The sequence below is a fragment of the Pyxicephalus adspersus genome, chromosome 6 (assembly GCF_032062135.1).
Source record: "Pyxicephalus adspersus chromosome 6, UCB_Pads_2.0, whole genome shotgun sequence".
Taxonomy (NCBI): Eukaryota; Metazoa; Chordata; class Amphibia; order Anura; family Pyxicephalidae; genus Pyxicephalus; species Pyxicephalus adspersus.
The window spans coordinates 76042484-76067714 of NC_092863.1; the positions used below are offsets into that span (position 1 = coordinate 76042484).

General features: G+C 37.4%; 1 protein-coding gene across 1 annotated transcript; it reads left to right on the plus strand.

Moving 5' to 3' along the window:
* The first annotated feature begins 1313 nt into the window (after positions 1–1313).
* Positions 1314–17665, plus strand: MARVELD2 (MARVEL domain containing 2). The gene is made up of 7 exons (XM_072416225.1): positions 1314–1521; positions 3855–5025; positions 6104–6145; positions 10046–10197; positions 14563–14734; positions 16150–16200; positions 17062–17665. Exons 2-7 carry the CDS (start codon positions 3868–3870, stop codon positions 17179–17181), a joined length of 1695 nt encoding a protein of 564 aa, XP_072272326.1. The 5' UTR covers positions 1314–1521; positions 3855–3867; the 3' UTR covers positions 17182–17665.
* The last annotated feature ends 7566 nt before the right edge of the window (positions 17666–25231 follow it).

Genomic DNA, 25231 nt, shown 5'->3' on the forward strand with positions numbered 1-25231 from the left:
TTAGCCCTACACTGCACATCCCATAGTGTAGAGCTCAGCTTCTCAGCTGCGGCATACAGAGTCATTACCTGGGGACAATGTTACACCTGTGCATGCATCATCAGCGGTCATCCAATGGCCGAAGAGGACTGTCATACACTTAGAGGTACGTCATGGAGTAAGTGGCAAATATGGTGTCTTCCAAGGGTGTAGCAATGACAGGACACTGGTAAGCCTGTGTCATAATCATCCAGTATCCTGCGCATACTTGCTGATTACAACAGAAACTCCCCACCCACCAACAAGTATTGTTCCACTTAAAACTATACTAAACTAAAAACAAAAAAATTACACTTACCTTTAATTGATGGTGCTGGTCCTTCTTGCGATCCGGTCCCGCGTCGTCCTGGGATTTCTCTTCGAACCAGCACAAAGGAAGCGCTGGGTGCCGCCATCTTCTGCACCTGATCTTGCTTAATCTGTCACCAGATCTCGCACTGCACAGATGTGAGATCAGGTGATGTAGCCGCTGTGAAGGGGAAAAAAAAAGCTGATCCATCTGCGCATGCGTGAGATTGGCATCTCTTTACCCTTGGTTGTCTACCCTTCCATGTAAAGTAAAAATGTTGAGTTTAGGTATACTTTAAGTTGTCACCCAGGTGGTATTATAAAGGAAATCTTCCATTGGGGACACATAGGTGTTCTGGTGACAACTCTCTAAGAGAAATTTCCTATTTTGTGTCTAAATTCCCAACTATGAATTATTCCCTCTGAAATTATTAGAATTACATTCAATAGAATGTCACTGTGCATTGATCTGCGTTGTTGCTTTTATCCCATGTTGCAATGGACTTTGTGCCCAACGTTAAATGACGCTGAGTCCTAATTAATGCATTTCCATTGAGTTAAACAGAATAAGCATGCCACAGTGACATAAAGGTGTGACTGTACCCCAAATGAAGGGAAATATAGCCAAAAAACAGGGATGTAAACCTTCCCTATAGTAATATGCTATAGCTTTATGGTTTTGTCATATTCTGACCGCAATGACCATGAGCCAAAGTGACTTTGCTGGTGATCACCTGCTTCTCACCTTTGACCACCTGCCATAGAAACTTCTGGAGGTTCTTATAAAGTTATTTATGTTTTTCTGGAATAAAATGAACCACCTTGCACAGCAATAACCCCCTACTAGAAATGTAAGCTGACACACACACACCGGAAGTGTGACACCATAGACACAGCCAGCACCACCCAGCAGGAAAGGTGAGCCAGATCCCGCCCCCGGTTACCTGCAGTGAGGGGCGTGGTCACATGACGTCACCCTGGGAGAGAAAGGATGGTCATGTGACCGAGAGTGAGGAAGGCTGTCCCGGGGGAGAGTTCGGCTTTCAGGTGAGAGTGTGTCCGGTAAAGCACAGAGAGACCCCCAATACTTCCCTATGGAGGAGTGACAGCTAGCAGTGCACAGAACGAGGGAAGAGGAGTGAGAGGTCGTAGGGCGGGAGACATGCTAATAGTCCTCTGAGCAGCACCCAGCAGGTGAGACCTTGTTTTGCTTTCTCTAATCATAAAATGTTGTTATGTCCCAGCCTGGGAATTGGTAAGGGAAGATTATGGTGATCAGACATTTCCCTGTTTCCTGAAATCTCTGGGACCTGACAGGTGAATGCAGCACATGGATAGGTAAAGCTTTCTTTTCTGTATAGGTTGGAATATCCCTTTAATATTACAAAAAGGTGGCAAATGTCTAGCCCATCATACCTATTATACAGGTGTCTGTGCAGGAGAAACCGCTGTGTGGGCATCTACAGCATCTATAACTTGCTTGGTGGTTGTGCTGTATGGGATTCATTTGATAATGAGTGCATTGCTGTACCCTGCACTGCCTAAATGTCACAGGTGATGCGCGACTGGCTGCCATTCATTGCCATGTGTATGGGTAGCCAAAGAATGCTCAACGTCTAACTAGAAGAAGCTATGCAACATACTTGGGCAAAATCTATCACCTGTGTCAGCGTTTCTTGATCTTTTTAACATGAAAAAAAAGTTTTTAAAACTTTTCAGGGATCCCCTGATATATATTTACTATATCTACAACTCACAGTACATAAGTGTGGTGGTCAGTGGGAAGAATGTCACTCTTACATATCATTGGTATCTGCTAACCTGACCTTGGAGTCACTAAATGTCCAATGAACCCCTAACAACCTCTGGAGGAATCCTGCTTGAGAAACACTGGAATGTTTGGTGGTACCCCAATGCTGCTCAGCCATCCCCTGCCCCCAACCAGGTCACTATACGACCGGTAGTTGAAGACTGCTGCTATGGAGTTCTCTATGGAGAGGACACACGTGCTTGTGGTGGCTGGTTTGGCATGGTTGTTAATTAATATTATTATTTTTACTACAAGATTTATATAGCACCAACATATTTTGCAGCGCCGTACAACAAATAGGGGTTGCAAATGACAGACAGAAACAGACCGTGACACAGCCGGAGAGGACCCTGCCCAGAAGAGTTTACAATTTAGGAGGTGGGGGAAAATTATAATTCTACTGGTCTTAGGTGATTCACTCCCCTTGTCCTCTTCTCTGCCAAGAACATACAGTGCTGTTTGTTCCTGCTATCACTAGAAACAAGTGATAAATTTCATGTTTATTTTGATACCCATAGGTTTTGGAATGTGATGCCAACCATGTCAGACCAGCCAGGTACATTTTAGATCTTCTGGTGCACAGGTACCTACACCAGTGTTATCCCACCTTTTTACATGGTGGGGGCCACTTTAAATAAAGTGGGTTTTAGGAAACCTCTGCTGTCATTTCTATATTCACAGCTCACAGTACATTAGCCTGGTGGTCAGTAGGAAGAATGCCTACCCTATTGCTGCCTAGTGGGAAGAATGTCACCTTTACAGACAACTATAAAGATCATTGGTTTAATTTAAACTGACTTAAGAAGCACAAGTTGCTCATTGCTCAAAGTACCACTTTCTCACGAGGAACCCCAGGGTTCCACAGGGCTCTGGTTGGGAAAACAGACCTAGGTCAAACTATTTACTTATCCTTAAGTAAGCAACAAAAAGTATAACACAACTCATCTTTGATCTCTCTAGCTGCTTACAAGGTGAACTTATTCATTCTGAAACATCACAACAAAGACTCTAAAAACAATTGTCTGTTCCCATAAAGAAAAAAAAAACACAAAGCTTGTTTTATTTCTTTGGCAATGCTTATAATCAGAAATGAATGAGGGCTTGTGTAAATTGCATCTAAAGTGTGTTCAGAATACTTGAAGGTGCTTATATTTTGTCTTCCCTTCTTTCTTCCTTGCCCACTTACCATCTGGGTAAGGACATTTTTAAATATAATCTGTCTTCATTGCATACGATAATTTAGTCCTATTGTCATTACTAGGTCTCTGTTCTTCTTTTTGCCATACAAGAAAATATTTGGGGCCAGTGAGATGTTGTACATGGCTTCCTAAAAAACAACACAGTACCCTGCCTCAGTACTCCCCCTAGTGGACCTTTCACTGACAGATTATGAAAAACTACCATAGCCCAAATAGATTTTGCCTCGTTTACATATGATCTTCTGATTTAATGCTTCCCAAATCACATTATTCAGCTTAAAAATAAGGTAGGCTTTGCCAGACATGCTGCAGCTTTTAATGCACACAGTGAGAAGCTTGCAGTGTGCAGGAAAATAGGCAATGTAAGATCAGAATAAGAGCTGCACAACTGTGCAAGACTGGAAGTAAGGCTGGAGTTTAGCTTTATATACTTTAGTGTTTATGGTCTGTACACAAGTTCACTTTTTTCATACGTCGTTCTGTATGATGAAATAATATTTTATTTTAATGTTTTGCAGAAAACTTACACAAATGTCTGGTGGAGGGTCATCATTTGAACCAAGATCCAAAGGCAGGGCTGCAAATGGCCGGACTGCACACTATGATCAGGTTCCAGTGGAGCCAATTCCTGTAAACGGTAATCTCCAGAACCTGCAGGACTGTGAATTAGCTTTGAGTGCTGATCCTTTACCTCCTCCACCGTTACCACTTCATCCTCCATTTGGGCCGGAGTTCTACCCAAGTGATAGTGAGGATCCAGTCACTCCACATGAACTCAGACCTGTTAGGAAGTTTATTCCAGATTCTTGGAAGAACTTCTTTAAGGGGAAAAAGGAAACTGCGTGGGAAGAGCCCATATCTGAAATGAATTACATTTCTGGAGGGGCACGTTGCTCTCCTCCACGATCACCATCTTTACCTGCTTCTTCAGCACATGGAAAGGCTGCTGGAAGTTCTTACAGAGATCCATATGGAGGTTCTGGTGGTAGCTACAACTCAAGGAAAGAGGCAGAAGCTATGATTCCTGATGACCCATATGGTTCTTTGGGTCGCCATACACAAACTGTGAAGACATACAGTGAGAGGGTTGAAGAGTACAATTTGCGATACTCTTATATGAAGTCGTGGGCCGGATTGCTGAGGATCCTCGGTGTGGTTGAACTTTTGCTTGGAGCAGGTGTTTTTGCCTGTGTTACGGCTTACATCCACAAAGACAATGAATGGTACAACATGTTTGGCTACTCGCAGCCATATTCCTACAGTTCAAGTTTACAGGGGGGATACTATTATTCAGGACCAAAAACTCCTTTTGTACTTGTGGTGGCTGGTTTAGCATGGTTGGTGACAATAATTATCCTGGTCCTAGGAATGTCTATGTACTATAGGACCATACTTCTAGATTCTCATTGGTGGCCTTTGACAGAATTTGGAATCAACATTTGTCTCTTTATACTATACATGGCTGCAGCGATTGTGTACGTTAATGACACAAATCGAGGAGGACTGTGCTACTACTCATTTTTTAACAATCCGCTGTATTCTGCATTCTGCCGAGTAGAAGGAGGACAGACAGCAGCCATCATTTTCTTGTTTGTCACCATGCTTGTCTACTTAATTGGTGCTATTGTTTCTCTAAAACTCTGGCGGCATGAGAGTGCCAGGAAGAGACGGGAGTTTATTGAGCAGGAGGTAAGGCTACAATGATAATGGTGACCAGAAATGTTTGTGTCTTTGTCTTTATGGTGCACATTGTGTCCTAAATTAACAATTATAGAAGTAAAAATAGTTTTTGCAGCTTAATAATATGAATTTGTATACAATTGCTCAAGTTTTCATGGCGTATGGATTATTTACCTGTATCTAATGCTAGGCCCATGCAAGTCCATACCATGATAAAGCTGGCTGAATATTTACAGAACTTAGTATTGTGTCTTTGGTTATATGTCTTAACTTAAGAAATGAACAGCATATTGCTTGAGCAGAGAGATGAATCTCCGGAAAAATACACAATATAGGCAAATGTTTGGACACCTTGCCATCACACCTGTATAAACATGTTGGACATCCTGATCCAAAACACAGGTGTTGTTGTGGAGTTGATTCCCACTTTGCTGCCACAACAAGATCCACTCATATGGGAAGGCATTTCACAAGATTTTGGAGTGTTTCTGTAGATATTTGTGATCATTCAGCCCAAAATTGTTGTGTTGAGCAAAATGTCCTGCTTATCAGTCACATCCTAAAGGTATCATCCTAAAAGTTCATCCTAAAGGTATTTAATGGGGTTAAGGTTGGGACTGCAGGCCAGTTTGGCTTCTCAAAACCAAATGCATTACACTAAGTCCTTAGCTGGCTTTGTGTACAGAACAGATAAAGGTCTTCCCTATGTCGGATTACCATCACAATGGAATCGCCTGCATTTAATAATTTTGAAGCATCCACATACGAAAGGATAAGTAGTGTAGGTTGGATGGCAAGTGTCCATTGACTTTTGGTTTATAAAGTGTATCTGTGTGTTCCTACTGTGAACTGGGGGCATTAAATGACTTGAATCTAATGGGTTATATCATTCGTATCATCCTTATGGTTTGTTCTTGTTTGTAGTTACTACGTTTTATTTATAACGCTCCAAACATTACTTTATTTTGTCCATTTCAGTCCAGCTATTATAAAGTATTATAACATTATCTTTTAATGGTTGTGTATGGTTTGTCAACAAAAGAATATCGTTGGCTAATCTTACAGGAAGTTTTTTACTGTTTCTTAGATGAAGTCACAAGGCTCGCACATGAATCCACCAAAAGTCATGGTGAGTAATCTTTACTCAGCAGCTACAGTATTGTTATATCTAATTTTTTAATTGCACCAACATGTTTTACATAAAAGCCTGTTAAAGTAAAAACCCATTCCAACCAAACCTGTATGGCTGCCAGTTCCATTGTCTTGCTTTTTATATATCTTTGATGAGCTCTAATGTAATTGGACCCATGACCCAAAATTCCAGTTCTGCCTACCTTCCTTAGCATCTTCAGATGTATATATAATGCAGGATTAGGTCTCCATTATGTGGAATCAACAAAAGATTGGGCCATCCAGATGAAAGACCTAGATTATTTTACGGAGTGGAATGAGGTACAACACACCTATGAATTCCAAAAACTTGAGAGCTTGTCTAACAATTCTTAATCCTAAACTGGTTTCTCAGTACAGGTTTTTTAGCTTTTTGATGGGAGATCTCTATGTCAGGCTCATGATGGATTCTTCCTAGAACTCTATTAATGTCATGTGTAACAACCTTAAATTCTGCACAATGCAAGACGAAAATGCTGCCTAAATACAAAAAAGTACAAACTGCATTTAAATTGTTTCTAAAAACCTAAAAACAAATATTTTATATATTTCAATTTACCGTTCCTTACGTTTGGTTTCTTTATTTCTATTTTGAAGCTAAAACCATTTTCCTATACTGAAAATACCAATTGATCTTTTCAGAAATGCAATTTTCCTTTTGATTTCTATGTGCTATGTGACAATATGCAAAACAATCTTAGAACAATCTCTATAAATCCCCACAGGTCATTTTGTATATTCACACGCGCTATTGGTTAAAAACAGTTTCATATAATTGTTGTGTGGAGACTTTTGTGTGGTGATTTTTTTTTTGCACTTGATATTGACTTGATATTGATTAGCTGTTAATTTTATTTAGAAGCATAAATGTTAGCTACATGTTTGAATAAGGAAATGTAATATGTATTTGTAATGTAATATGCAAATCACTTGTTTTGCTTTCCATTACTCCAAAATAAAGGTGTGTTTGGAAAGCACAGAATGCTACATACAGTGTAATGTTGTCAGCAGTTAATGACGTATATGTTGTTCATGTTTTATATTGGTAATATTCAGGAGCAGAATATATTACATGGTATGTGCCCCAGGATAATAATTCAAGGATTGTTGTTTTCATTTATCTGAATCTCATCTGTATTTTAACATTTTATTCTATATCTGGAGAGAGGAGTTGGGAAATGAGTGTGAGATTTTATTTTGATTAGCACCCCATAGTTGAATGTATGATTGTTTCAGTAAACTCTATAGCCCTTCTATATAGTGAGCAGTAGGTCAGGGGACAATGTTAAAAATGTTTAACAATTCCTTTTACCACTTTTTATATGAATGAAAACCCTATTAGTATGGTCACACTATGCACGTACCCATGTATGTTATATAAAATAAAAATCATTTTGTAATATATAAGTAAATGACAATGAATTGACTTAAAATATTGTTATATTTGTCACTTCCAGTGTCAAAACCTTGATTCGGTTTAGAAGAGATTGGCTTTTTGTTGTTCTATACTGATAGTATAAAGTTGAAACAGAATTGGGGCCTCCCATTAAATGTGCTGCTACACCTAATTATAACTTAAATATAGGTTTTCTCTTCCCTTTTTGTCCCTCTGCCAAATCCTGAATACTTATATATCCTGCCACCTTATGTGGTCACCTGTGACGGTGTGGCAACTATGCTGCATTGCTCCTGAATTCTGAGACACCAGAGTTAATTAATGGCAAACAACTCTAAACATCTCTAAATTATCTATTATTTTAATTACCACTTAATATAGCCAAAGACAGGGTGATAAGGTTTAATATATGCCAGTCAGTTAGTGTTGTTGGAGGTATGATGGTCAAGCTCTTGGCCTTGTGCATGAAGATATTGACAATTATTCTACAAGATATTCAATTATTAATCGGAAACAATTGGTTTGACTGACTTCAGCCTTGGAGAGCTTTAATAAATCAGGCCCAATTTGTGTATCTTAGCTATAAAGTACTTTAGTCACAAGTCACACATCCTTAGTACTGCAAATCTTTCCTACATATATGATTTAAAAATGTTAAAAGAGGTCTTTAATTTCTATTGGCTGAGTTTGTAAGATATTGGTTTAATCTATAAAATGTTATGTTACTCATGTCAATATATTATTTTAAAATGCCTATATATTATAAAATCCAGTAATTTACTAATAATGTAGTTTTTCTTAGCCCAGTGAAATTTATAGACTAAATAAAACAAACATACCTATAACTTTTATTGGCTAATGTGGCTGTCTGGTATCTCATATAGGTGATGAAAAGTCATACCATAAGGGATGTTCTTCAAAGACATTAAAATGACTAGTAAACAGTCTTGTATCTTTCAGTTTGGTCTGTATATTCCTGAAATATGTGAATAGTAATTACTCTCAGGAATGTGCAGCATATCATTGGAATGCAACAGTCAGTGCCAAACATGTTCCTTCTTGTACAATCCTCATTCTGCAGTCACCAGCTGATTTACATCAGGTGTCAGCTAAACCTATACTACTAGCCATTATTTACAAATGATGCAGGCAATGATTTGCTTGTGCCGATTTTGCATATAAAGGTTGACTCATAAATCATGATGACTTTTTTTTTTTTTATATTGCAGAAGAACATATAGGGTTCCTTAGCCTTTGTGTACTAAAGATTGTAGAATAGGGCAAGATTCCTTCACCTACACTTGCACTTCTTGTGTTATGTCAGGGAGGATAAAGTTTCTCAATCAGGGTTCCTCTAGAAGTTTTTAGGGGTTCCTTGAGCAGTGAGCAATTAGTGCCTCTCAGGTCAGTTTAAAAGACAGCCAAAATGATCATTGGTATCTGTAAGGGTGACAATATCCTGAAGACCTAGATATTTCAAAGGTTTCCCTATGTTTAAAAGTTTGAAAACTTACAAACGTGTACATTCACACGTGCAATGATTGTCATTGGAAAGGATCTTTTACGACGAACGACTGCACGATGCATGGAGTGCTGTACATACAGCACCGTACTGCTCTATGGAGAGGGCAGGGGGAGAACAATGGAGCAGCCCCCACTGCGCGCTCTTGCTCTTAACTTTCATTAAGATTTTCCGTCGTCCATGGATCCGCCAGGATGGTTGTTTGGACGAGGGGCGCTGTACACACACTAGATTCTTGTCCGATATCAGCCCTGAGCCGATTATCGGATGAGAACTATTGCATGTGTGTACGTAGACTAATTATTAGTCCATTAACTTGTGAGAATTGTTTTGTAAAGTGTGGCTATGGGCATGTAGTGCCCCCTACATCGAAAAAAAAATAATCCCAGGAATATCTTATTTAAATACGTATTGATTTTGTCCATCAATGTAAAGAAATGAATTCTTGCAAAATATGTTCTCACAGATTTTGAAAATCAGATATTCTGTCTTCCTAGACTATATACATCATGTCTGCAGATTCTCCTCCCTCCACATCAGACCTCCTAGTGAATGGCTATGCAATCTCCTACTTGTGCAGTAAAGGCTTGCCTGCCTTGTAGACTGGCATCTTACCTATCAATGAAAACTGAATGTTTATAGTTGAACTTTGATAGTCTTTCTCCATCAATCTAATGTTTAATAATGAGTGAATAACCTGGTTAGCCATGGCCACTTTTTGGTCATTGTTTAGGGTTGACATCTCTGTCCCATATTTACTACTTGCTGAAACATAAAAAGTTGCGCCTGCATGCTTTGGGCCTCACGGTTTGTTTGTTTTTTTTTTTTCCATTTTTCATTTTGCATCATCTTTGTTTTTTTGGCAGAGCTGGATTATGGTAAATTACACACTAGCACTGCTATGTTTTAGACACTAATGGTGTTTTGTTCTATGTTTGTAGCATGATGTTTCGGCGGGTAATGACTTTATGGTACAAGATGGCCCAGTGCAACATCGAGCTAATAAAGTTGGAAACCTGCGGCCTGAGCTGATAAGTGGATACATTCCAGCAGGTCATATACCGAAGCCCATTGTTTTACCTGATTATGTGGCGTAAGTATTAATCAAAGCTTATTTTACTAATGTGGCTCTTGTATGCCTGAAGTCTTTGATTGGTTTGTATGTGCTGTTCTTACCTGTAACAATATTTCCCATATATAAAGGTATATTCATATTTTTCCATCTCAGCAAAATCACTTTAAACCCAATAAAGGCATTTAAGAAAGCATAAAAGTAAATCAAGGTAGGGAAATTAACCCATTTAAGACCAAGTATGAGGTTCAATTACCTTCCACCCTCTTAAGATTCAAATGCAAAGCTGCCCTGTTTTCCCAGTCACCCCATATTTTGGCAGGGAAGAGAAACAATTTGTACATCCAGGTATGGGGATTACATGGCTTACTCCTCTTCCATGAGCACATGGGTGCCTAAAGTGCATATATTTAGGAAAATTCAAGGTTGAAGCTTGTAGCTTACACGGGGCATCCTCCCCTTTTCCTGAATAGCTAAAGTATTCAGAGGGGTAGCAAGAAAATGCAAGCGTTTGCAGTTTGGATAGAGGACCGTCAATGGATTACTTTCCCTCAACAGGTTTGCACTCACTTGCAAGCCAAAAAACTGCATACCCCAGCCAGTATTCAAGAGCCAGGCATAAACATTAAGGCCTATATTTAAAAAAAACAGGGAATCTGACGTTCCCTGGTGGGAATCTTTCAGGTCCATGTGTTTCAGTGGCAGAAATTGATTGCCACCAGGTAATGTTTGAGGCAATGTCAGATTCCCTGATTGATAAATAGAGACCTAAGTGATGCCTGAGCATAAGTAATCCTTGGACAGCTGGGATCCTGAGCCAATGACCAGGAGCACTTTTAGGCTACGTACACACGTGCAATAATGTGCAAAAAAAAGTGCACAACCTCGCTGATGAACGAGGAATGTCGCTGGAAACAAACATGGGCGACGATTGTTCGCTATCTATTGTGTGTACGGTCATTCAATGATCGTGGATTGTTCTGTGATATACTTTCTCCTGTACATGTCACTTCGTGCATCGTTCAAACTATCGTATCTAGTGTGTGTATAATATTGGTGGATTTTATTTGAACGATCGTATTGTTTCAGCATGTACAGAATTGTGCACAATACCATTGTTCAAAATATTAGTGAATAATCATTGAACGTCCGTTAATCGTTCACTTTCTAACAACAATTGTTGCACGTGTGTACGTAGCCTTAATTAGCCTCTGGCCACATGATCGCTAGGTCAGTTTGTTTGGATTTAAAAGTAAGCTAGATACTTCAATTAAAATTCCGGAAAACTGGTCTAGCATGAAAAGGGGTTTTAGTATTTTGGTCCTGAATTGGAAGAGGGGAGTGTACTGAATAGTATTCCACAGAGCATGCAATTCCTAATGGTTGCTTTGAAAAATCCCCGTGTTTTTTTTTTTAACTCCTAGTTCCTTAAAAACCCACACACATTAAGCTAGTTTTAACATTTATTACATGTCTTCTGCTTCTTATAAGTCTACTGAGATTTTCAGTGTTTTCCAGTTTTGTAAGATTTGTTTTGCAGATTGAAGCATTACTTTATATGTAAAATTATAGCAGGGATGTCCTCTTTCTCTTTTCCACTTTTGCTGCCTTCTGCAGTATATGATTGTGGGTTTCATGATATAACTGTTTTTCTTTGTATGCCACCCACTGCCTGTAAAGTTACGGATGCACTGAAATAGTTAATTTCATATCTAATACATTTTTTTGAGTTTTGGCTGTTGGACTGTCAACTAGTATTTTCTTTCCTAACACACTTTTGCATCATAATATATAACACTGCATTAAATAAATAATACGTTACCTATTTTTATTCTGTAGTTAGAAGTCTCCCCATCCTGGGAAACAGCAATACTCCAAGTTTAAAAAACTTTACTGATTATGTTAGGTGTTAATTGATAAACCTTTGTATAGCTCACCATTATATCTTATAGTAAAACTTCTATTCTAGGGCTTTAGCGTACTGTTATGATACGATTGTGATGTTCACACTCTAATAAAAATTCTGATGTTCATTAAAAAAAAGCTTCCGTGTTATGAGGGTAAACTTTCCAAGTGGCTTTATTAAACACCAAGAATAAATCCTTTGGTCAAGAGTTTTACCACTGTCAGATGGTGAATTAGGTATTTTATATGTTTTTATTGTATGGTCTTTTTCTGTGAGAATAAGGGTTTGGTGAGTGGGAGCCTGCAATCTAGAGACCCAAGAAGTACCTAAAAACTATTTATTCCAGCATTCCATTTACCAAAACCATTACTGCCAATCGCTGTGTATGAAGGAATACATCCCTGGCATCCCATTAGACATCCCAGCTCATTTCTGTGCTATAAAACAACTTCACATTGCATAGCTGATCCATGAAAGAATCCCTGTAAATAAATGTGTAGAGGCCTTATGAAACCCCTGAAATAATTTTCTTGTATACCACTATTAGAATGTTGGTATATGCAACATTTTGAACTCTGGATTACTTATTTGATGTTTGAAGACAACACCTAACTGCGACCAGCCTCTAAACCCTGGTTGAGAGACCCTAAAATAAACAGTCATGGGAGCGAGAAGTTTTCACATATGTTTTGAAAACCTACCTATTCAAAAAGTTGGGAGATCCAGATAATGGACCTCTCCTACAAAGAGACGCTAATAAGGCTGTTTTCTTCAAAAAATCCAAAAAGGAAAATATTATATTCCAGCTTAACAGTTCTTAGATGAGGAGGCTGTAATTATTTTTCTAGGTTTATTTACATTTATTGGGTGACCTGAAGGTACACAATTCCTGCACTAGGGTCAGAACGGTCACTGGTCATCTATGTATCTGTGATAAAAAAGCATCGCCACCCTAGGCTGCTCTGAACTACCAGCAACCCCTCCTTTCTTCCTCTTCAATATATAAGGAGCAGGGGAAATCATGGTTTACAGAAGATAACATTGAAAGTACGATAACAATTTAATTTCTGCAGGAAAACACTGTTTTTAATATTGTAATAATTTCCTATAGGTATACATTTTAATTATAATGCAATTAAAATAATATTTTAATTTCAACCAGTATTTTCTGTATATTTTACGTATATTAACAAAAAATGTAAAAAGATTTAGTTTGTTTTGTTTATAAATCTGCTACAGTCTAAGGTGAAAAACCTGTCTCCTGCTAGCCCTTGGGAAGTGGGTTCTTGTAATATTATTATTATTAATAATATTAATAAACAGGATTTATATAGCGCCAACATATTACGCAGTGCTGTACATTTAATAGGGATTGCAAATGACTGAGTAATACAGACAGTGATACAGGAGGAGAGGACCCTGCCCCAAAGAGCTTACAATCTATTTCCTGTACAGAGGTCTATAGCTCTACAGTCAGCAAAGCTCATACATGGTTGAAGAGCTCTGGTTTTTGGCAAAGCTTGGAGTGTATCAGACCTCTGCAAAGCAATCACTTCTACAAAGAACCTGTTCCTACTTCAGAGCTTGCTGGCAGGAGATGGCTGCAGGTGCAGACTGTGGCTGGTTTTTAAAGAAAATAAAAATAAGTAAATACAAATTTTAATAAAAAATACATGTATATTTTGATATACCGGGAATGTATTTAGTTAATTTAAAATGAGAGATTCGAAAATAAATTACAAGATGAAGCTGGATGAAATGTATCGTCATAGGAATTTTCTGTGCCAATGCAGTGTCCTTCAATAAATGTATTTTTTTTAGCCAGTAGATATTTGAGTGCGAAAGCAGCAGTGAATTTTATTACACATAAACATTAAGGTAATGATGATATTACTGCAACCCATCTTTACAAAATCCAATTAGAATGTTTACAACAGTGCCCAATGAATGCAGAGACATTGGCTGGTCTTATCTTCAGGATTTATTTTCTACCAGCAGAGCTCCAACACTTGGCAAGCAGAGAATCTGAAACAAATTCTTTAAACCACACTATCTCTATAGATTTACTATCTGCTCTGGAAGCTTTAGAAGCAGGACCTCATCTTTTCTTCATTTCATTGGATAGATAAGAGTTGGGATACTACCAATATATCATTGGGTAGTGAAGGATTTATAAGATTTAGGACAGAACATATTTGTAGTTCCTAGAATTGATAACACTTTAAAAACTTAAAAAGAGCATTAACAACATGCAGGCTGTAACAAGGATATTGTCTGAAAATCAGAATGTTTTTATTTATTAGATTTTCAACTGTTGAAGTATCTCACCCTCACTGTTCCAATTTGGATGTGCATTACCATTCATAAATATTAGTTGTTTACGTGCCTTTTCATGCATCTTCATGCAAATTTTAAATTGTTACATTAACTAAAACATCATACAGTATATCCTATGTGATAAATTCTTTCTTTCATTACAGAAAGTACCAAGTAATAAAATCAGATGATGAGCGAGACCGCTATAAGGCTGTGTTCAATGACCAGTATTCTGAATACAAAGAACTTTCTGCTGAAGTCCAAGCTGTTTTAAAGAAGTTTGCTGAACTGGATGCTATTATGAGTAAATTGCCCAGAAACCCAGAAAATGAGCATGTGAGTATTTTTATGGGCCTCTATTTGTGCTCATTAATCCACCCACCCTTATACTGTATATAGTATTGCTGGGCTCTTATCTTTATATTTTGGGTTCAGTAAGTCACTGCCTGAAACAAGCTTGTGAGCAGTAAAGTCAGATGTCCTGGTGTAAGCACTACTTGTTGGTATTTAAGTTATAGAATTCAAGACAGCTATTTCTGAAGTATGGCATTATCCAAAGGACAACGGCAATGTCTTCATATTTCATGACTTGTTTTCCTTTACCTAGCCATTGTAGTCATTCCTACCTTAGTCTTATATTGCATTTTATCTTGTATGAAGACTAATTGTAAAATATTAAAATATATATATATATATATATTTGTTTTTTTTTTTTTATTTATTTATTTTTTTTACAAAAAGCAATTTATTCTGTTCATTTATACCTGATTACAATAATGCTGCAAGATTCCTATAAGAAACTGCCTAAATGATTATGTTACATGTAACCAGTTAGTTATGATGGGGCTTCAGCAGATTGCTAAAAGGAGTACCATTGGGTCATGGGATCACCCCATGTTAGCAGTCCTTTGCCCCTCAGGCACCCCTTGTGACAGCTAAAGAAAGTCAGAAATATACCACACATGCAAGTACAATGCTAGCTATACCAACGCTATTTAGATCTTATCCTGCAATTAAAATCCTAACCATTTGCTCACTCCTGCAGAGATTACATGTTGAAAATTACATTAGGAAAAAAATAGTTATATGATGCAAAATATACACATAGTAAATTTTACTTTTTTTTTATTTTAACTCCAATTTTAGTAGTATTTTTGTAATAATTTTTTATGGTATGGAATAATTCAGTTTAATTGAAGCTTTTTATTACTTTAATGAAATAGACACCATCCTATAGTTTTGTATGTCCTCTCCTTCAGAAACTAGCTGAGAAGGGAATAGATGGCATAGTAAATTGTTTTTATGGGGTGTGTGATACATTGTTGATTCTAAAATAGGAAGCAGAACTACCAAAACACAGTGATTCATAATGACCTTATCATTGATCTGAACACAAGCGCTGTCATGTTGGATTACCTGGAGCATGTTTTTTTAACACTAAGCGATATTCCTATTCCCCATGTTTACCTGACGAAGAAGAAGAGATGAGCAGTGTTTTCTTCTTCCTTCCTTCCTTAAAAACTACAGAATGTTTAAAATGTATACATTGAATGCCTGCTGAACCCATAGAGCTACTTTTTGTAATAATCAGCACAAGCTCATCAATACTTTTGTATTTTATACATATGTAGTAAATATTGATTGGCCAGTACTGCGGTGTTAATAATCCTTTGTACTACATCTACAACATACTATTCAATTTAATATTTAAGTATGCATATTTACTATGAAACTTTGCTGTATTTTTGCAGGAATACCAACGGATTGCAAAGGTTATGCAAGAATATCAAAAGAAAAAGAATGTGAGTTTATTAATCTATATTTAGCAGTTCCTTTAGGGGTTATAAGTAGTACAGGTTAAGTACTGGGCATTATCTTTGGCACAAAACCTAGCATGGCATCAAAGTTGACTGTGGTGCAAAGGCATGTTGTGTAAGAGCATGGTATTCTGTAGCTCCAAACAGCAAAGTCAGTGTGTTAGTTTAAACTGAATGTCCCTTTTTGATATTTTTTGTACTACTCGTTGAAGTGGAACTTCAGGCTGTTATTATACTGAAAATCCAGTGCCATGTTGTAATCAAAGCTAATAGGATAAATCAAGCAAGCCAGTGAGCCCACAGATACTGAGAATGGATGTATTTGTTCAACACTGTAAATGTCTTGAGTTTGACTTTATCCACATCTTTCAGTACCCGTACAAGAGAATTTGGACTGTTGGAGAGAAAGGCAGCTCAAGGCAATCAGCTGTGCTGCAGTACAATGAGCTTGCTAATAGGAAAGGAGGAAAGAGTGAAAGATGAACTTATCAGTCTTTTGCTTCTCTGTTTACTGTCCAGTAAAAAAATGTTATTTAACTGCAGCAAGGAGAAATCAGGAGGGGGTCCCTGAGCAATGAGCAATTTGTGACTCCCAGGTCAGTCACTAAATGGCTAAAAGGCTAAAGTAATTATAGCAGGGTTCCTTGAAGACCTGAAATTTCATTCCCAATGTTGATAAGGTTGAGAAACACTGGGCTATTTTATTACTTTAGCAAGTAGAAGTGTTCCCATGTCTTTTTTTCTGGATTTTAGCTTTAAATAATAAGTAGACCCCTTGTATTGTTCAGAATGAGCAATGGTTTTGCAAGAAATTATCATTTCATTTAATCATGTTTGTTGTGACAGGACCCAACATTTCTGGAGAAGAAGGAGCGTTGTGACTACCTAAAGAACAAGCTGTCGCATATCAAGCAGAGAATTCAGGAATATGATAAAGTTATGAATTGGAATGATGGTTTAAATTAAATAATAATCAATTGACTGAATGTTTTCTTGTGAAAACCCTGATGCTCTTTGAGCTCCTATTCTCTTCATACTTTTTAATTATTACATTTAATTATTTTTTTTTATTAGGTATTTTTCATTGTAAATAGCATACCAACCAATAGTAAATACTGTATACCCTGTGTACTGCGATTGATGCGTCTCTCTTAAAATATTTTTTTCTATTTGTACTTGGGAGAAGTTATCACATCTTAGATATGCATGAACAGTTTTGAAAAAAGAATTCTGTTTCTTGTCCACAACAGTCATTCACATTTTTTTCCTTTATTGGAAACATATTGCTGCAGTTAGGTTTCTTTGGCAAACACACATTTCTTTCTTTTATAAATTAGCCTAGTTGCACCTAGCAAAATATTTTCCTAGTGTCAAGAAAGATTGTATATATTGTTTTAGACTACTGAACAATGCATTAGCAAAAAAAATAAATATATTTGTTTCCTAATAATGTGTGTTTTTCTTTTTCTTTGAATCATTTTAATGGTTTAATTAGCTAATCTTGCCTTGTCATTGAAGGTAATAAATTTACGCCAGTGCACAATATTTTTTTTTCTTTATGTGAGCACTAAAACACAGGAGCCCAAAAAAAATTTGTGGTGCTTTAGCTTCCACACTTCACTTGCCCAATGGGATTTACATCTTCTTAAAATGTCATCTTGACTTTTGTAAACTGAAGTTAGGAATTGCATAGGTTGCAAACATACATTCTGGTCCTGTTTGAAGCTTCCATTAAAATAACAGTATTTATTCAATAAGATATTTAAAGAGATTTCCTTAACTAGTAACTTCTCTAGTTTCTTTATTTCTCAGCTGTTCCTAAGTGGCAGGTGATTTATTTAGGCAAAGAAGTCCCCATATATCTGTCACGTCAGTCAGTAGTATTGTTAAGGTAGCATAAAACGATAAAAAAGCTTTGTCATTACTAGAAAGTACCAGAAATTTCTCCAATCAGAATGGGGTTTTTTTTTGCCAGTGAGGAAAAGAGTGAAAACTACTCAAAGGACACGTAATTGAACAAACAATTATGCAGTATTTAAGTACAACACAATGGTAAAAACTATGAGATAGTGGAAACGCATAAGGTTATTTTAAGAAAAAGGATATGAAGTCGCTGAACACTGTTTAATAAAAAAAAAAAAAAGGGTGCAGCACCGCCCCCTAAATCTCGATTAGGTGATTGAGAATGAATGGAAGCGCAAAGCCTCCCAGGATACCTACGTCACGCACCCCGAGAGGCTCTTGGCATCTCAGGCATGTGCAGAAGGAGTCTTTACGTGAAAAGAGAAAAAAATTTTTCCAACCTACGTCACCCAATCTCGTGCCTGGGTCGGGTGACATAGGAAGAAGAACCTGGAAGAAGAGGAGACGCCGCTGGGACCTGATGGTAGACAACCCCAGACCGATCGACTGCATTGCAGGATTGAAGGTAAGTGGAATTTTTTTTTTTTTTTTCCGCCATTTTTCATTTACTTCCTCTTTAACGTGAATCTGTCACTTGACAATGTTTTAGAACTGAAGAATGTCAGTCCACTTTTTGATGACTGTTTTTACTGTGCTCCATGGTATTTCCAATGCTTTGGAAACATTTTTGTCACCTTCTCCTGACTGATACCTTTCAATAATGAGATCCCGTTGTTGCTTTAGTTGCATTCTGTGTAGCAACGAAGTAAATGTCAAAAATCCTTCTAGGATGAACTTTATTTGGGGTTAATCAAGTCTTTAATTAGTGGCGGGTATATACCCAAGAAAACTGAATGCTGTAATTAAAAGGGGCTTCAACAAAGTATTATTTTAAGGGTGTTAATTGAAATGTACAGGTGATAGGTCACCTTAAAGGTGGGAAAAGTTTTATATTGGTTTATTGTGGTCTCATTTTTATCACAGAAATCTGACTTATTTACAGCGTTGTGTACACTTTTTATAACCACTGTATGCATGGCAGTCATGCAAATAGCATTTTTACAGAAGAAAGGAAGTTGGCAATGACATCTTTTGTTTGTTTTTGCTATAAGTTTACGGTTTACTTGTGACATGAGGACACTTATATACTGAATATAAAAGGTACTTTTTATAAAATTGTCATGTGTTTTAATGATTTTTAAATGATAAAAATCTCTTCACATTAGTTTGTTGCATATGTAAATATCCATTTGTCTTCTTAAAGGTGTTTGCACTTGTATTATCAGAAAAACAAATATTTAACATTAGCTCTGTTTCCTAATTTACTCTTGATAAGTACTGTACACATGATTATATCTCTCTTTTTATCACAATTCCTGTGGTTTTCTTCTTTAAATAGGTGTCTGACCTGTATATTCATATTAAATGATCAGTGTACAACATAGATGACTTTTATGATTGTGTATTATATTAAAAATTATTGATATAGGTATTAAAATGTTAAAGGTATTACAAGGAATTTCATCACAGCTCCAATAAAATCTTAGACCAGGAGACCCTGCATGAAAGACTGAAGGACCTGTATAGAGGGCACAAAGCTGTAGGAAATCCTTACTGATTGTAAAACATGACTTTTATTGATTGAAAAACATGCAAAGATCATGATTAGAAATAATAAACTGTTTATCACCCGAATGATTTCATGTGACCGCAATTCATTAATGCCTTTGTTTACACAACTGAGAAAACAAATTCACTGCTTGTGATCGTTCTCCTTTTCTGAAGAATCCCTGTGTACTAAGGTACACTATGCAGTGACCCCTTGAAAGAGCAATATGTTATCATGTTCATCTAACAACAGGTCTAATATTTTTAATTTAGCACTTTCAAAGTTAGGCAAGGAAGGTGCAATGTTGAGCAGCATTTGCAATATTCTATTCAAACTATTTTGATATTAATTATCGCAGTTTTTCAAAACTGATCTAGTTATTTGGGTCCTGATTACATGTTCTGTGTTAACTACATATTCAAATGAGGATCATCTTACTATCTCTCTGCTGTGAACAAAGTTAAATAAATCTGGCTTATGCACTTTGAGGACTCGGCAGTTGATATTCTTAGCATACCAGCTTGCAGGCAACAAGATGTTTTTATGTTATGTGAAAATAAAACCTGACCTTTCTTTTTAAAATGTTTGTTTTCTGACTTTAATGCTATTTGGTCATGGTCCTAAAACAAGTATAGGTATAAGGAAATCTTGTTCCAAGCCTGTGGCTTAAAAGTACTTAAAGCATGCATAGGTGGCCAAGTAGTATTTTCAGGAGGAGGCCTTTAATAGCAACGCAAAGGGTCCTCTCATGACATGTTGCATGTTATCTAGTAAAGTATATGTGTTTTATGTGGCTCACATAAGCTATGTAATGCACCGATCTTTATTATTTCTTGAAATTTCCATTCCCAAAATTATAAAATCGCCTAATTCCCATGGTTCCAGTAATTGTTGGACTCACCTACCCATAGTTACTGGATCTGTTCTCTGCCAGGTAGTTTTGGGTGTTCCAGACTATTTTTAGGTGTTTTTAAATCCTTCTTTCTTCATTCAGTTGAATTAAATATCCAGCAAAGCATGTGGGAACTTCTTGTTTTTCTTGGTGATGAAGAACCCCCCAGCCCTGTCGGTCAAGGTTCTAGATTAACAGAAGCAGGTCAGTTAAGACTTTGAGACCAGCGGTCTAAAATCACACAGCCGTTCCCAGGCCCATAGCACACTTCTCCTATGCGCCTTACAGCAACAAACTGCACCGCAGGTGAAAACATTTGCATGCATTGTCCTTACATTGGGCCTGATTTATTAAAGCACACCAATGCTGGAGAAGATACATTTTCATCAGTAAACCTGGGTGATCCGGCAAACCTGAAATAGATCTGGTTCAGGAATAAAAACATTTGCTAACAAATAGCAAAAGACTGAAGAAATCCATTCCAGGTTTTCTGGATCCCCCAAGTTCACTAAGGAAAGTGTATTTTCCCAAGCCTTGGAGAGCTTTATAAAATCAGGCCCATTGATGGTGCAGTGTTTTCTGCGGAGGAGGAAAAGCAACTGCTCTCTACAACTGCAAGGCAAACGTGTGCACAAAATGGTCCCCAACTGCTCCAGATCTGTTGACATTAGCCTTAGGCTTAATATGTTTGCTAATATAGTCATCTTTTAATTTTCTGGTTTTGGGATGACTATTTAACATGATCTGTTATAACTATTATTGCTATGGAAAATCACTCTTTGATAAACCTTCACAAAAGGTCAGGAAAGTATGTTATTATGGGAGAAGATCTCTGTAGATCAATGAGAAATCTGAACGCACAGTAACACAGATTTCATTTTAACGACAATTTTAAAAAAATTCTAAAAAAAGGCAAGGAAAATGTGTCCTTTAAACTTGAACAACAAAGTGATTTTTAGTTTTACCCAAAATCTAGGAACAATAAGCTACTGTTAATCATTGTCGGCAAAATATAGAACAAGAGCCAAAGAAATATGTACACTTATCTAACAAACAGCACACAAAGAAGTCATTGTACTTCTGTAAATAAATAAAGTTACAAAGCAAACATATTTTTGATGTGCTACTGATTAAAAATATGTGTTCCATGGTAAGATAGTAACACATAGAACAGCTCTCATTTTATGGCTCTGTAATTGGTGTGGATTGGTTGATGGATGGGTCAATCAGCCACCAGTTAAGTTTATGTTGTGTTTATGTTAGTAAAGTGTTACTCAACCAGTTTCCTCAATAATCATTGTGGCTATCTGTAAGGGTGACATCTTCCCACTGACCACAACACTAATATACTATGAGTTGTGCATATAGTTATAGAAGGGGGTTCCCTCATGTAAAAAAAAGTTTGGGAAAACTGTGTTAAGGTGTTTTGCATCTTGACAGAGATTCCCTATTAAAGGGTTACCCCATAATCTTTCATTTCCATAAGTATACCAGTTATCATACTCCCAACGTTAGAGGCTTGTTTCTAAATATCATTGCATTCTTTCATATAATACCTCTTGACAATTCTATATAAAGATCCATGTGTAATGAATTTCCCTTAAGTAACGGGTAAGTGCCGATTATCATACAGAAGATCATACAGTATGACAGATTATAATCTGTGACTGCTGGCATTACTTTTGCATTTATGAAACAACTCATAAATATAAGAACTTGAACAGTTTATAGTAAATGTATAGCAGCTGAGGAACATGTTTTGTTTCCAATATATCAAATGTGACCACTGTGATACAGACCTATAGAACATTCTTTTCGGTCTCTATGGAAAGTCTGGTATTGTTTATTTTGTTCTAAGGAATGTTAACAGATTGTATCAGAGATTCTCTGGATATGAACTCACAATGCTACCTTCTATGTTGTAATAATTTGTATGAGGGCCAGGTACTTAAGTCTTAAATACACAGAGCACATATGTGGTAATAACTGCTATTGTATACATGATGTATATGTATGTTGGTCACAGCAACCTGCTTCAATACATATTTATTATTATTATTAAACAGGATTTATATAGCGCCAACATATTACGCGGCGCTGAACATTAAATAGGGGTTGCAAATGACAGACTAATACAGATGGTGATACAGGAGGAGAGGACCCTGCCCTGGAGAGCTTACAATCTAGTAGGTAAACCTTTACTTAGATTCATCTAAAAAATCCCCAAAATTCCTTTATTAATGTTGTTAAGAATACTAAGTCATATGATTGGTTGTCAGGATCTGCTTCACTGACATATATTCCTTTTTCTTTTATGAGTGATCTGGTTTAATAAATAGTGTGATGTGTTCCATGGGCATCTCTACCTACAGATCAACTAAAAGATATATTATCTGAATCTTCATATCAGCTACTACTTCCATGATGTGGGGGGAGTATGTGAGCGCTTCTCCTATGATAGTGCTTCAGGCTAAAGCTACCTACACACTTACAATTTTTATCGTTGGTAAACGAACGACAAACGATCCTGCACGATATCTGCGAACGATCGTATGGCACCGATCCTGTACATACAGATAACGACACGATCGTTCAAAGATATTGTACACACGATAGATGCAATCGTTTGAACGATACAGGAAGTGACGGGCACCACAGGAAGTGAGCGAACGTTCGTTCACCGCGCATGCTCAGACCATGGACGATTACTGAACGACCGTACACACGATAGATGGTCAACGATCCTCGTCCAATCCGATCCGCCGGTCTGGTCATTCATTTCCAACGACTATCCTCATTCGTCGGCGTCATTGGTTACTTTTTTACGAACGATTTTTGGCCAATCGGTCGTTCGTTCATTGTTCATTTCCAACGATAAGAATTGGAAGTGTGTACGCAGCTTAAGACTACCAGGCAATAATTGGGCTCAGCCAGTGATAAAAGTTCGGGGGAGTGTGGTCATCACTACCCTTAAGGTGCGTACACACTTCCAATTTTTATCGTTCAAAACGAACGACGAACGATCGATTGGGCAAAAAATCGTTCGTAAAAAAGTAACCAACGACGCCGACGAACGAGGAAAGTCGTTGGAAACGAACGACCAGACCGGCGGATCGGATTGGACGATGATCGTTGAACATCATTCGTGTGTACGGTCGTTCGTTGATCGTCCATGGGCTGAGCATGCGTAATGAACGAACGTTCGTTCACTTTCCTGTCGTGCACATAGTTCCTCTATCGCTCAAACGATCGTATCTATTGTGTGTACAATATCTACGAACGATCGTGTCGTTATCTCTATGTGCAGGATCGGTGCTATACGATCGTTCGTAGATATCGTGCAGGATCGTTCGTCGTTCGTTTTCCAACGATAATAATTGGAAGTGTGTACGTAGCTTAACTCACTGACATCAATTATGTTGATAGAGGTGATAGCAGTGAAAAAGAACAAGGTGTTTATGAGGATGTAGGGGTCTTAAAGTAAGTCTAAACCAAAGTACAAAATATAATATCTTTAAAAAATTAATTTTAAAGTCAAAAGTAGTTTTCAAACTTTATAATCCTTCATCATCTTAAGGAGCATAAAGGATTGGATCAGCAATTCTCAACTAGGGTTCATCAAGAGGTTTCTAGGGGTTCCCTGTATTGTGGCTAACTAACCTCCCATGTGATGGTGTTTGCCTAGTTGTGGGTCCAGGGCAGCTTGGCAGAGCCACCTGCATGACGCCAATGATATTTTTAGCTGTTCTGATTACCACTTTCCTAACTTTCTCAAAAAAATAATTTTAGTAAGAATTCCCTAAGACTTCAAAGTTTGTTAAATGGTTCCCCTGTTATGAGAAAACATATAGCTGCTGATGAGTGCATATGGATGGTGGCTGCAAGGATCAATAGTAAAAATGTAAATGGCATGAAATGTAATGGTAATGTGGAGGTCAGCAGGAAGAACACATTGGAGCTACAGGGGACTGAGAAGATCAACACTCCTGGAAGTTTTGTGAAAGAGGGAAACAATCAGAAACTGTTGGTGGAAAAGTGCACACTTTGTAGCAGTGGCAGCAAGTCTCAATGACATTTTCCTTTAAGTAAACCCCCCACCCTGTGTCCTGTAAAGCACCTAACTTATGCATGATCTTCACACTGCCTGTCTGTGCCCTACAGCATAGTAAAGAAAATGTCCTGGGGGGGTCCTATACCTATTTAGCATTTCTATGGATGAATTGTACTGATGGTGGTCTCCAGACATCCAGGGGAGTACAGCTCATACAGAGGAATATATAGGGTTTTGGCACCCATTGGGTATCGCTGTGCATGTCAGATTAAGAGGAATAATTCCAGTGCTATCATGATAGGTTATCTCCAAAGTAATGGGCTGTGAAGGTTTTCATGTGTCACCAATTAAATAAAAAAAATGTTCACTAATATTCACTGCTGCTTTGTGGGAACACACAATTTTTTATCTCCTTTATCCCCAGTTAGCTGTTCCCAGGTGCCTTTATTTCAACGTTTACATGTTTTTTTAGCAGTGCAATTCTTCTTCCAGAGGAAAAGCAACAGCAGAGCAAGGAACCGCATTGTGATTTACTGCAGGCGCATGCAAGCACATACACAAA